Raw genomic sequence first — 15177 nt, forward strand, 5'->3', positions numbered from 1 at the left:
TAACTTCATGTTTTTAAAAAGTGACGTGAACTGGTGTAGTAAAAAGAATTTTTTGTAGTAGTGCTGCCAAGTTAATTCATATATATTAAACAATCATGATCATGCTAGATTTCATCGATTAATTTTCAAGTTTTCTTGATATAAATTGTGTTTGATGACTATAACCCAGCTATAGTTTTAGATGTGAGTAGTAGCAAGAATTGCTTTGTGCTATTATGAAAGCTTGCTAAGTGTTTAGAAGTTTTTTTGGAATGCATAACTATTTCTAATTTCCTATTCTATTTTGTTTATTGTGTTTCAATTTTTGAATGAGAGCATATAGGCTTTTCACACTTATTTTTGTTTTTAAATACTTAGGATCCCAAAATTTTAAAAATGACAATTTTAGGAGTTTAATTCTATTTATCAAGGTAATACTTATTTATATAGCTTAATTCTTTCTATCATGATATAGCTTTTTTTACCATGGTAATCATTTTAATATGTGGAATATTGTATAAAACTATGTTTTATTTTTTTCTACCATGATTGTCCATTTTCTATCATGGTAGTATTTCAAATTAAAGAGTTGTTTCAAAATAAAAAAGGATTAGTTAACTTCTACTTACCATGATAGACACTTTTCTATCATGGTTAAGTTAATTATCTGAAAAAAAAAATTTAGAGTGTTACACCATGCATTGCAGTGAAAGCGCTATCTGTCACAGGGCACTTTCACATAAATGATAGCACTTTGCTATCACAGAACAAATACAAGGACCAACATTCGACACACCTAAAATCTTCATCTGATGTTCATTTGAAGTGGTCTAAAAGTCTATAGAAAGCTTATTCAATGAAATAGCTATTGGCACTTGTTTCATATCAAAATTATATCACATTAAAGTGTTGAACACCCAGACACCAATTTTCACTTTCATACTTTTACACAAACAGGATGTCCAAAACTCAACCCAAATGCCAAAAGTCCAACCCCACACCTAGATCAAACTCAAAGGATCTATAACAGTTTATACAACATACCACAATATACATATACAACACATTTCATATATTCACTCCTTAACTCTAATTTCTTCAAAAAGCAAGGGGGACGTAAACATCATTCAATCTACCAAGTAATCATTTATAACCTTTAAAAAAACTCATAACATACTTTTACTAGTATTTTGACTCTAATTATATATAAATAACTCATTCAAGTTGACCCAGGGCATAAAATACTAAAAATCAACTTAAATGCATGCAACGGTGCAAGTAATCAAAATAAATATCCTAATTGTCATTATCATAATAATTACACATATCACAAACTAATCATGAGTTATTACAATAGGAAAATAATTTCCTAAGCCTTAAGACCTTTCTTTTGCCCTGTCAGAGGTTAGTACCTGTAAAATGTTAAACAAAATGTGAGTATAACCATTTAATAACTAAGATAATCTAAAATATGTTCATGCAAATCAAATAACCATAGGCATGCAAAGTGAGCAAGTGTATATAAAACAACTTAGAATCATTAAGCACATATCTCAATGCAATGCATGATCATCATTTTTTCCAAACCTCCATCATTGCAAACTGAATCCATAGGCTACAAAATAATTAGAAGCTAAACCTAAGTGATTAGGATAGTTCAAGATCTCCAATTATGAAGATGGCCTAACTAAGGCCCTACTTTTATTCTTAAACCATGGATTCCCTGATCTCAAATACAAGGGTATCACAAAACCATATTATCAACTTCATTAGTTGGAGTTTAAAGATAAGCCATATTACTACCTTTGCTTAGTGGGATCTAAGTATATTGTATAGAACTAAACACCAAAGCCTCACAATGTTAGTGTGATCCACGTCAATACAAATCATTACTCTACAAAGGCGAACTCCTGCCATCAATATGATCATACAACTTATCATGTGTTAATTCATCACATAGCATATTCAATTATCATCATCATGCTCATTTTCATCGATATCCTTTCCAAATTCAAGAACTTTAAATCATCATTTTAATATTTCACAATTATATTAATATACCAAGCCACACTTGCATACTTTCAAATTGAAAACAATATATAGATTCATAAAGGTATATATATATAAAATGTAATTTCAAGTTCACAAACACTTATAATTACTTTAATAAGCAATGACAGAAATTAGATTGCCTCAATTATCTTAAATCTTTGAAGATTCAAAGGTTACCCCAAATATCACTTGCTTTCAAGTTAAATGCAAGCTCTTTGGTGCTTCAAAAGATTAGTCTACAATTAACATTAACAACCATCACTAATAATGATCAAAGTCAACTCTTTCAATTTTTTATTTCACACTTTAACAACCAAATTTCATAATCATAACTTTAATCTCACAACCAATAAGTTTATTAACTCATATTAATTTCATTTAGCTCTCATTAATTCAAATAATTACTAATATAGCACTCAACAATCTAAAATATCCTTTAGAGATTTAAGGTTTGTCCAAACTGGATAACCCAAACTCACAACCTTATAAAAACTTTTAAACTAGATGTGGAATAATTAAATAATTCCTATTAGTTTAATTTAGACCAATCGATTCAAACCCTTAGCCCTAAATCCAAAAATCATCATCTTACAAACCCAAACCAAGCATCCAAACTGTGTAAAAAGAAAAGAGAAGAGTAAGGAAGGTTTATCTAGATGAAATTAAGCTCTAAACACCTCCCAAGTGCTCAAAGGTTATTTCCTTAGTAGATCTTTTGCTCTCTCCCATTGCTCTCTCTTTTTCTTCCTTTTGATGATATGCAGCTTGCATCTATGAGCTAATTGTTTTAAATTTTTAACCATTTGCTGTGACACACATTGCATCCACAGCGACGGATGGCGTAGAATGGCTAGCCTAAAATTTACTCAATAATTTAAGCCCAGGTGGCCTAAATCACTTCTAAACGCGATTCAAGGGCTATAAATGAAACCAACAAGCTCATTAACCATTTCTAACCATCCTCACATAAATTAATACTAAAATTTTATTTAATTAATCTTGATTAGTCCCTTTAATCAAGAAATTAAAATCCATGTTGTTACAAAAAAATAATATATATAATATATATAATATAAATATTATGCATGAGAGAGGGGGGTAATTTTTTTTTTTTATGGAATGGGAGGCCAACCAACCCTACACAAAGCAAACCTTGTAGCACAATACTCCTTTCCTACCACAATAAAAGTCTTTTTCTAGATTCCTTCCTTAATTCAAAATATAAGATATTGGATAGGTGTTATATATATATTTTTAATTACACCCTTACTTTAATAAGTAATTAATGAGAGTGTTTTGAATAAGCTAACTGCTATATTTATTTCACTCAAACACATGATTGAAAAATTGTAGAAATTTTTAAAAAATTAAGATCTTAATCAACTTTACTTGAGAAGCGTAAATTAGTTAACAATGACTTAAATTATGGTTCACATGGAATATATAACCTCCCAACAAAGATGGCACTAGAGTTGTGGCCCCCCTCAATATACATGTAGTTCTACCTCTGTCATGAGCAAGATACAAATACTGGTGAGACATTCTCATCAAATCTAACTAAATCATCATGATAGATACATGTTTGTGATAGAATAATAAATTGTAGATGACATGTATTGAATATTTTGTAATTTATAAATTTATTTTACCTTTTCATAATTGAATATTTTGAATTTTATTATTTAATTCTATCTTTTTAAAAATTAATATTTTTGACTTATCAATATATTTTATATTTGTGATCTACTTTTTTTAAAAAAGTTGTGATGCTAAGTTTAATATTCTTTTTCCTAAAAATATCGAATTAATCAAAAATATACTTGTACAATAAAATTTATGTCTATTTTTATCATTATACATCTCAACTAATTTTTAAATTAAATCATCTAAATAAATTTTAATTTATTTAACTAACTTATAAAAAAGTTTCAAACAATAAATCACGTTGTTGTAACAGACTTTTTTTTTTTATTTCAATTCGTTAATCTCAATTGTGGGTATTGAAATATTAGAAGTGATTAGTGTTTAATCACTTAATTAGTTGGTATTCTTAAAAGTATATAAAGGGGCTCTATCATTGTGTTTGTGTAAAGGAGTTAAATCCCACCTTCGAGAAAGAAGTTAACTAAAGCTCTCACTTTAAGTTAATTTTTAAAATGAGGTTTGTTCATCACCTTAATAGGTTAATTGTTTTGTAATCCTTCAAATGAAGGAAGTTTATGTTATTTGTTTTCATTATTTGAATTGATTAATGAAATGTTTTCTTTTTCATCATTTTCTCAACAGTGGATTTTTTAATCCAATAACCGATATCGTATGGTCTCCACTGTATTAAGCTTTTATATGAAACATAAAATGCTAAATCAACAATTTGCAGTCTTGTGGTTGTGGACGTGGTCGTGCGATAGGAGGTAGGACCGAATAAAGCTGCAATACAAATGATGACAGACAAATCCGACAGATGCAAAATCAGAATTCAAAACTTTGAAGTTTTACCTTTTTTTCTTTTTCTTTTTTTATGACTTTGATGAAAAACGCGACCCTCTTTTAGGCCTTCAAAGTCATTACCAAATTGTAAAGCCGAATCTCCAATATTCAGGCCGAATACCCATACGTTACGGACCGAAAACAAAACCTAGGGGCTATGTTCATATGAAAAAAACAACAATATTTGGCAAATGAAGCCCAACCCAGTTCTGTTGTTGTTGTTGTTGTTGTTGTTTTTAGCACAAAATATCAAAGATTAATCTATTTAACTTGTAACTTACAAGGTCATGGATTCAAGTTCTACTATTAATATGAGAACCTTGTTAAGGTTATGGATTCAAGTTCTACTATTAATATGAGAACCTTGTTAATAGCAGTAAATCTGTAAATGTTCTTTGAGCCCAGCAACATACCCTAATGCTAATAAACTCCTAAGATCTAACTTATTTAAATTTTCTTCTATTGAAAAATAAAATGACATCAAATTGACTTCTTAATCTTCCCTTCAATTCACTTGAGTGCGCCCTAGAGAGTTTTGGGAGTACGCAATTGTATGTTTTTTTTCACATTCTGTAAACATCGCATCCTCACTGGTAAGCTAAAAGTAGGAAACAAATTAAGAATGGTTGATATCATGAAAGTTACTAATTTCTATCACCATTGTACAAATAGTTACATCTCCAATACCATCGGCTTCTATTCCCATATACAGCTTATACAACCCTACCAGGATATCTGCCTACTCTTAGGTGCAAAATGAACAATGTCATATGCACCCCAACTATCATCATCTGCATATATTTATAGCAGCAACTAATGAACCATCCGTGATAATGTCTCTCAAAACTACACTCCTGTTTTCACAACATGTAAATTGTGGCACTTATTTGATTTTTTTTTTTTTTTATGTGGACACGCTATTTGGAACTCCTCTACATGTAACGCCATGTTCTGAGCTAGGAGCAAGCAACTCATAAGGTAACACTCCAGCACCACATCGGTTCCTCAGCGTCCTGTCACAGTTCCTCTTATCAATCTCCTTCTCTATCTGCCTGATCTTGTTCGAGAACCCATAGAACGCCTCCACCATCTCAGCATCGCCGGTCCAGATCGACGGCTGCTGGCGCTCCCCGAGGTACTCCTCATCTGGAGAATGAGTGGACAGAGTGTCAACCACCGCCATATATTTGGTAGCTTGCAACAAGCTAGACATGGCATTGAGGAAGTATTTCTGAGGGTCTGCAAGGAAACTGGCATGTTCCGGGTCATTCTCTTCAGGGATTAGTCTTCTCATCATTGGAGGGCGATTGGGCACGTACCCTCCATAAGGGTACTGCCCAAAGTTGAGGGCAGCGTGCTGTGCAGAAGCGTTCCAAATCAAGGTTGTGAGTATGGTGACAAGGTCGTCACTGGTGTTCAATGGAGGCCACCAGGTTTCGTGTCTGAGGTCAGCATGACCCACATTGACGGACTCAAAGTACCAAGCTTGAAGCTCCTTGTCTTGGGCCACGAGGTCAGGGTCCGAGTAATAATGGTTCACATAGGCGCGGACCCAGTTTTGAATGGCGGACCAAATCATCAGTCCATCAGCCGCGTAAGGGTAGTCTTCTATGAGCAGCCTCAAGCCATGAGGTTGGGTTGGGTCAGGAACCGCCATTCCCCTGCAATCACACAACACAGAGAATCTTTTTACTCAGAATCAGAACATACAATATTTTTATTTTATATTAGTTATTAAATCTAATTTTATCACCTCCCACCTACTTGGACAACCTAACAACATATATATGATTTACCTTCGAATGAGATCAGCGGGGAGGGTCTCCATGTCAAAGCGCCAGAAGTTTTTGTAAGCAGCAGAACTGATTTCCATGCAGTAGCGTCCCGGAGTGAAGCAAGACTCAATGATTCCATCAGCATTGATGAGACTCTGGCGAGCCAAGGCATTGATCTCCAGTGTGTACCTCATGTGAGGATCCAATAGCTTGAATATAGGATGCATCGCACTTAATTGCCTGTGTGCTGCCAATATAAACGGCTCCATGCTCGCATGTGTCCGTAGCCTATACAAAATTCACCATTCTCTAGTTAATTGTCATACATATACATAAACGTGCGCACGTGTCTGTTATATATCAGCGTGTGAAAGAGTTGAGAGAAACAACAGGGCTTTGCTTACCAATGGTTGACAAGCTGATGCACACCGGCGTCATTGGAACAAACGTGGGCCTTAGCAAGCTGCCACATCCAGTTGGTGGTGGCATCAACGGGGGGCGTGACTACGCGTTTCGACCGGGAACTTGGTCCGGCCGGTGGCAGGCTGAGCTCTATAGCAACCGGCTTGAGAGTGCCCATGGGTGTCAAGAAGAAGATGGTGCGAGTAGCGTAGGATTTTCGACCATCAAGGGCATTGATCCCATCAAGAAACGGAAGGTAGATATCATGGTAATCTATGATGAACAGCTTATCTTCATCCATTGCCTGCAAAATTTCCAATAAGAAAATTCAGTAATTATGACATGGTCGGATCTGAGACGATACAGCTTTTCATTCTCATTTGTGTTCCTCAAATTAAGTGGAAGAGAAGGGCATATACCTGTTGAACGGTCATGCCATTAAGTTGACCTAGCATGTGCTCCTCTCTGAGGGCAGACTCTTGAGGACCATAAACTTGTGGGTCAAGCTTGCTCACAGGTGGGAAAACCTTGAGCTTCTCGATATTCACAGGGTTGATTCCTGCTATTGCTTGACGGGCAAATTCGTCATCTCGCAGCCACGCAAACTTGTCCTCTGCACGTTGAGCATACGGAGAAAAGCTTTATTTAAATCGGCAAACAGAAAGTGGATCTCTTTTGGCCCATCATTATTATATCAACATACCACAGTATTCTTTTCACTCAACATTCACATGCGAAACATTAAAATATAGCTATTTGTATGGCTGCGCCTGATGATATAATAATAATAATAATAAGATGTACTCTCGTGATGCATCAGTCATCTTTTTCAGCCACATCAAGTGAGTTAAAGTTTCAATCTTTAATTGACCCCACAGTACCCACTAACAAATGGGCACGTTAACCCATCAAAAGATGGTTCTCATTATAAAACAAGCTTTACTAGATTTGGACATGGCTGTATGAATATTTAGAAAATCAAAATATTCCATGGTGGGGTAGAAAATAACACACAGGAAGGCGATACTCACTGGAAATGATCTTAGGAGTGTCGTACTTAAGAAGGCCTTGACTTGATTCATGGATCTTGCGGACCAAAGGGATTTTCTTGAGAACTTCATCTTGCAGACCCAGTTTGATGAGCAGACCCTCACTGTACAGCCCATCAACGTCTGAGAATTCATTGAAGTCATTGTTATTAGCTGAGAGGCTTGCCTTCAGCCCAGGGATCAAGTTATGAAGCACTGCCTTCAACCTCTTGACCGTGAATGTGTTCTGCTTCGATTCCTCAAATCGTTCGTCTCTTGGAACATACATCGGCAGCGGCTTCTCCACCCTGCTCTCTGCATTCATATCTGCACATATCACACCACCAAAAGCTCTGATTAATTAAAATGATCCATGATTAGAGGGCTAATCAGTTGTGATTAGTACATAAGTACCTGTGTCGGTTGGGAGGCGGCCAGTACGACACCGTCTTGGATAAGGATATTCCTCTGAGCCTCCAAGAACTGGTCTAGCAAGATCTGAGCCTTTATCAGGATTTCCCAGATCATTGTAGGTGGCAAAGTCATATATTCTGTCTGATAATTTCCTAATACCTGTGCCGTCACCTCTTAGATTCCTCAGTTCTTTCTCTCTCAGTATTCTTAGCCCAGCTGGTGTCTCGTGGGGTAGATATGGCTGCTCAAGTGACATCAGAACCAGAATTTACTTATTAGATTATCTTTTTCGGGCTATTTCTAATTAATAATAATGATTAAACTATCAGCTATTCCAAAGAATAACATTATACTATTGGTTCGAATTTATTCCAACAAACAGACGATATCTCTCATCCTTTGGTTGTCTGAAATATTGAGATGGGCAAAGTCAATTCTGTCGGTGGTTGATATCACGTCAATTTTTAAGGCCTTGGCCTGCGCATACACAACATGAATTTCCAGAGGGGAAAAATGTTTTTTTCCGTGACTTTTAATAAAAAGATAATAAACGAAAATATTTTAAAAATTACATCAAGCACTAGGGTTTTCATATTATTATTTATGGGTGATTGTTTATGAGTACAATAACAGCTTGCAAATTCTCAGGTTTCTTAAATAATAAGAATAATAGTAAACGAAAATGACACAAAGGTTTCAATACTTTTCCATATAGGTGGCATGCTGGCATGCCCAGTTGCCCTCTGACTGAATAATTTTTTTTTTTTTGGGTGGGGGGGGGCGTTGGGGGCGGAGTAAATATATTCAAAAGGAAAATAAAAATTGTTCTGGAAAGTTTGACCTTTTCAACACTAAAGAAAAGAATTAAAACCGAAAACCAACTTAATTAGCTGCATTACTTTTTTGGGTCCCTGTACAGATTCAATTCTTCCTTGAAAACGAAACCACCCACAAAAGTTGAACGCAGATATCACTAGAGAGATTAGATTACCTTGTTGGCAAAGAATATCCTCTTTCCAGGATGATCTTTTCTGGCTTGAACCCAGGAGTTACAGGGGAAATGAACAGGACCACAAGCAAATCCTTCAACGGTTATGCTTTCCATGAAGAACTCTTGCTGGTGTTTGTTCGTCACAGTGATAGCTCCTGGTTCTCCAAAATCCGAGCCCACCATGAACTCTGCTGTGTAATTAACTCTCTCTGCTTTCACATTCAATTTCTTTGACCAGTCTTTTAGCACAGCTTCATAGCTCTTCTTGGGGGCTTTCGTTTCTGCACAATCAAACACATCGGTCACATCGGTTTGGTGTCCAGATAGTCACGGAATCATAAGCGCACAAGCATGGCTATTTTGTTACTATATTTGACACGCCCAGAAGAAGAAAATCATTTCTGACACACCCAGAAATATAATTTGCGAAAGTTGGGTATGATGACAAGGATTCAACCTACGATCGAAATTCAGAAACCCTGAATATGATCATGGTTGAAGCTTTATTTGCTACCGTTTTCTGACAGACTCAGAAGAAGGAAATCGATCAAAACAGGAAAATCTCTCAAAAGCTCCCAATTTTCAAAGAATTGCTACCGTTTCTGACACGCCCAGAGAGCAAGAGTTTCAAATCACACAAACGAACGATCATTATATAAGGTAACTACAACCGTTTCTGAAAAAAAGAACCAGAAAAAAAACGAAACTTACTTGGGTCAATCTCAGTGCTGACAAGTTCCAAAACGACATTCCTGCCTATTCTGTCAGTGATGGCATCCAAATGCTTGACAAGGGTCTCCTTAAAATCCTCTTTGATCTTGTTCCTAACAGTTACTACAGCTCTAACCTTGAATGTCACTGCTTTCTCAACAGAAACAGAAGAAGACAAAGACGATGATGAAGAAGAAGAGGATTTGACCAAATCCTCACTGATAGCCGCCACAGTGTTGGTCCTCGCAGCTTTACTCAACCTCACTCCTCGTCTGTTCTTCTCCAAAGGAACCGCAAAGGGCCTGACCAAGAGCTGCCTCTGCTTTTGCTGAAAACTATGGCCAAGAAGCAATTGTGATGAAGAAGCAAATGGAGACCTCTCGATCAAAGAAGAAACCATGATTGCTTTCGCGAGGGCCATCTTTGTTTCTGCCTCTCTTCCTTGTTTGGTCCTGTGGATTCTGACAACAGAGGTTGTGGGGGGAGAGAGAGAGAGAGAGAGATGTTGGTGGCTTCAGTGCGGAGTGTATGTGCGGGAGATGATGGGGAAATGAGTTGGGTTTCTTATTGGGTTTATATGCAGAGAAAGTGAGGGAGAGGCAACAGCATGAATATCACCGTCCAGTCGTCCACACGTTTTTCAAGAAAATTTACTAAAATTGTTCTCTTGTGAATCACTCACTCTGATTCGCTGTGTGATTTGGGTTTGGGAAACATATTTGCCTGTTAATTGAGTAATTTGTTTTATTTGTTGCAAGAGATCACAGAGACTTCAAAATAAATCGGCTGCTGTCCGCTGAGTCAAACGTCAAAACGGGTGTCAAGGTCTGAGACGCGGTTTGTGCACAAGTGGGAACCCCAGGCGAAAGTGGGTTGCTTCTGCGTCTGCCGTGAAATGACGATTGCGTCCCCATTTCTCACCTTCGCTTCTACCATTTGCACTTTATTATATAAATAAAATTCTAACTAAGAAAATATAATTTATAAATTTTTTAATTAAGACATCCTATTAAATAAAAATAAATATAAAAAATAATTTTTAAAATATAATTAAATAATTTATTTTATAGTATAAATTAATTAAAAATATTTTATAATTTTGAATTAAATGAATACATGAAGTCATAAATCATTCATTTGTTTTTACATAATATTTAAAATTTTTACACACCTTTTGCAATGCAAAATATAAATCCTTTAATCTACCTTATTGCACTGAGATAAATGGAGTTCAAGGAAGTTAACTCCTTGAATCTATATTAAAAAAAATTATAGACTAAAGTATACATTTAATTTTTTTTATTTGACTCCTTAATTTTTATAAAGTATTCTTTTAATCTTTTAATTTTAATATTGTTAGATTCGAATGATTATTTTGTATTCTAATCATTGTTATTTTAAAAAATTAAACTTAATGTGTCAACATTTAATAATATTTTTTTAATATTTGAAAGTTTAACATAAAAATTTTTTGTTAATGAAACTTACAATATTAGAATTATAGGAGTAAAAATATATTTTATAAAATTAAAATATCAAAGGAACTATGGTGTAAAATTAAAGAACTAGACATGCACTATAGCAAAAATTATAACACTTTTCAAACTATTCTTATTAAATTTAAAAACAACATTCTATATATGAATTAACTATTCATAGTATTTAATTGTATATGAGGACAAATTAGAAAAAAAAAATTAATGCTGTGAGTTTTACTTCGTCCGTATCAAATTATAAAATATTTCTAGATAAAATTTTATATATTAATAAATCTCATTAAATATACTTAATAACCTGATCTTTTCAAAATAAAAATACAAACTTTCAAAAATGCCATCATTTAATACATTGAAAACAAAAGGGATGAAAATTAATTATAGAGAGAAAAAAGGTAATATTAGAATTAATGTATTTAATGAAATTTTAATATAATCAAAGTGTCTTATATTTTAAAATGAAAAAACTCTTTTAAAAGTGTACTATAATTTGAGACAGGAGGAGTGTTAAATAGTATGACTAATACTTTGAATGGCAGGGAGTAAAGAGTAATAAAAGTAATTAATGTAGCATTAAATTTCTCATTTACCTTTCAAACATGCTTCTATTAAAAATAATAATTAAGACCAACAAGTACAAAGGTCAACTGAGTTGTCTTAGTTTAACAAGTACTCCCTTCATTTTTATTTATAAAAAAAAACTATTATTTTTTATTTATTTTTGTATAAGCAAAATCACTTGTTTTAATCACCCCTCATAATTTATGTTAGTGAGAAATAATTAATGCATGCTTATATTGATTAATATAGGGCATTGTAGTTTGATTTTTTTATCTTCAATGTAATTATTATGATTAACTAACTTTTTTAAACTGTGTGATATAATTTTTTTCTCTTATATATAAAAACGGAAGAAACATTTGCTAATTCAAATTCTAAGTATGCAACAATAATAAATACTTGTTGGGAGAGCTTTGCCAACAATGCAATCCTATCCTACCTAACTTGACCCATAAATTAATGAGTGGTTACATAAAATAATAATTGTCAATTAGTGTGTGTTGTAAAATAATTAAGGTTACTTGTGTATGGATATATTTGGAAAAGTAGCACTCCCCTATTACTATTTACAGGATGAAGTTACCTAATTTTTAAATATAAATTAATCAACTCAACTAATTCATGTCTTAAATTTTATAATACTTACTTTATTTGTTAGCCTTTAATGGGAAATGCAATATTTATGATAAGTCATTTCATATATTCAACAGAGATATGCGAGAAAAAAAAAAATAAATACTCTTGAAATTTTGTAATTTTCCATATAAATATAAATAAATCACCGTCCAAAAATTTGGGCAATGAATAGAAACTAAGAGAGTACTAAATACCATTTTTGAAATTGTAAAACAACATATAAATATAAACAAATGGCCACAGATATAAATAAATTTCTTAGAAATAAGTTATACTCCTCTCATCTCAAAATATAACTCTTTTATCAATAGAATTTAATTTAATAAAAGGGCTAATCCATTATAATGTGATAAATTAAGATTCAAATTCCTAACAAAAAATATATCTACATTTGATCCCCAACTATATCTCTAACAGGATTACCTCTTGTATTCTAAAATTAACAATAATATATAGATACCTATTAATTTTATAAAACAAGTCAACTTTTCTTAATTACTTAAAGGTGTTTGGTTAAAAGTTTTTGAAGAGGATGAGAGTGAAATTGCTCCCCTCTCCTCCCCTCTAATTTGGGATTTTTTGGAAGGGGATAGAAGAGAGTAAATAACCAAAATTATTTTAAAATTTTTAAACTATTTTTATATTAAAAAATATGTATTATCTCTCCCCCCTCTCTCTCTTTCTTATAATAAAATAAATTTTATCCTCTTACAAAAATTAATATATAATTTTTTAATGTATACAATTTTAATATTTTTCATTAGACTCACTGATAAAATATAATGTTAATGTATTTGCTCAACCTTTTTTATTAATATAAGTTCATATTGTTAAAATAAAAATTTATTAAATTATAATATAGCAATTTTTTTCAAAGAAAGAAATAAAAATCAAGTTAAATTTGATCAGAATAAAATTGTTAGTTTATTTTTTATTCCCCTCTCCTTTCTTCCTAAACCAAACAAAAGGTATTAAAACCCCTTCCCTCCCCTTCCCTTGAATCAAACACACCCTAAGTTTTATTCTTAGAACTCTATGATCAATATCAATTATTTTAATAGATTAAAAAAAGATTAGATCTGATAATTTGGGTTAAGCTCAATGTGTCAATTAGAATAAACCCAAAAAATCTTTGTATTGGGCATGGATGTTTAGAAAATTTTCTTATCTTTGGACTTATTCAGACTGCTTAAATAAGCTTGAAGAAATATTGGCCAAGCCAAAACCCGAATGAACTTAACCTAAATATTTCAATTCTTTTTATAATTAATAAAACAAAATTAAAATTAGATAACAATTAAAATTTTTAATTTTTTCAAGTTAAAAATTATAATTAACTAAAAATAAAAATAAAATAAAATAATATTTTAGAATTTGAGTATTTGGGCCAATTTAAATAAATCCAAAAACTCGAGTTGTTATCAAGCTTTTCTTATGTAAAATGTAAGTCCCATTTTTTATTATCCAATACATTAATGTTTTTTTTTTCAATTTATCCTTTGCTCTAAAATATGAAGCTTTGAGATAGTACACCATTTGATTTTTATTATAAGTTTCCTTTTGGAAAGATTTTTTTTATCTTTAATATAAAATACTTGGTAAAATATTAATTACATTTTTTCAATATTACTTCTCTCTAAACTTATTAACTATAAGGGAAAAGGTAATGCAAATTGAATTTTTTTTCATTTAAATAAGGGTAAATTAAAATTTTAATTTTTTCTTAAAGAAAGTTAATGACTCAACCAATTATTATTGATTTCAGTGAGATAGTTAAAATTACCTTTTAACAAATACAAGAGATAATTAAAACTAACTCTGATAGGGGTAATGACTTCCTCTGTCTCAAATTATAAGGTATTTTTAAAAGATATTCAATATTTCAAAATATAAAGTATTTTGATAAAAATAAAATTTTATTAATAATACTTTTTACAACTTTACTATTCTCATGTTTTCTCTCTCTTTAACATTCTATCATAAATTGAGTATTAAATGAAATGATTTTTAAAAAAATAATATTATAATGTTTATTTAATTTGTGCTATTAATTTTATTTAAAAGTATCCTATAAATTAAAAGGAGTGATATTTCTTAATTTAATATTATAATTGCTTAAGAAATTTAAGGAATATTATTTCAATTAACTTCCTTTCTTCGTCTGCATGCACAGGAAAATGAACTTATATTTCTGGCCTAAAAAAAAAAACTTACATTTAATGCTCTTTTTTCATTGATAGTTGCTATCAATTAATTGGTAAAACGACATCCACAACAACTCATTTCATACATTCAATAGGCATGTATTTCCTTCCCTTATTGTTATAAGGCAACTTTTACAAGTATTCTTTTACCTTACGTAATACTTGATGAAATATTAATCATGCATTTAAAATATTATTATTATTTAAATTCATTAATTATAAGAAAAATGTAATAAACATTTAAAAATTGTTCATTTAAACAGAGATGGAATTTAAAGTTTATTTTATTTTCAGATAAAATTAACCACCTAACTACTTTTCTTTGATTCTAACAAAATAGTTAGATGTACTTCATAATAAAAATTAAATAAATATTCCTTAGATTTTGTAATTTGTAATACAAATAGAAATAAATTACTTGCTTATAAATAAAAATAAATA

At 32.0% G+C, this 15177-nt stretch overlaps 1 protein-coding gene across 1 annotated transcript; it reads right to left on the reverse strand.

The window, feature by feature from the left end:
* Nucleotides 1-5134: 5134 nt before the first annotated feature.
* Nucleotides 5135-10387, reverse strand: LOC129296613 (linoleate 13S-lipoxygenase 3-1, chloroplastic-like). The gene is made up of 8 exons (XM_054935200.1): nt 9840-10387; nt 9129-9409; nt 8138-8378; nt 7727-8050; nt 7115-7308; nt 6698-6999; nt 6315-6581; nt 5135-6179 (listed from the first exon to the last, which is right to left on the reverse strand). Exons 1-8 carry the CDS (start codon nt 10258-10260, stop codon nt 5423-5425), a joined length of 2787 nt encoding a protein of 928 aa, XP_054791175.1. The 5' UTR covers nt 10261-10387; the 3' UTR covers nt 5135-5422.
* Between the last annotated feature and the right edge of the window lie 4790 nt (nt 10388-15177).

Source organism: Prosopis cineraria, unplaced genomic scaffold, assembly GCF_029017545.1.
Source record: "Prosopis cineraria cultivar Desert tree isolate PC_DT_omini unplaced genomic scaffold, ASM2901754v1 PC366, whole genome shotgun sequence".
Classification (NCBI taxonomy): domain Eukaryota; kingdom Viridiplantae; phylum Streptophyta; class Magnoliopsida; order Fabales; family Fabaceae; genus Prosopis; species Prosopis cineraria.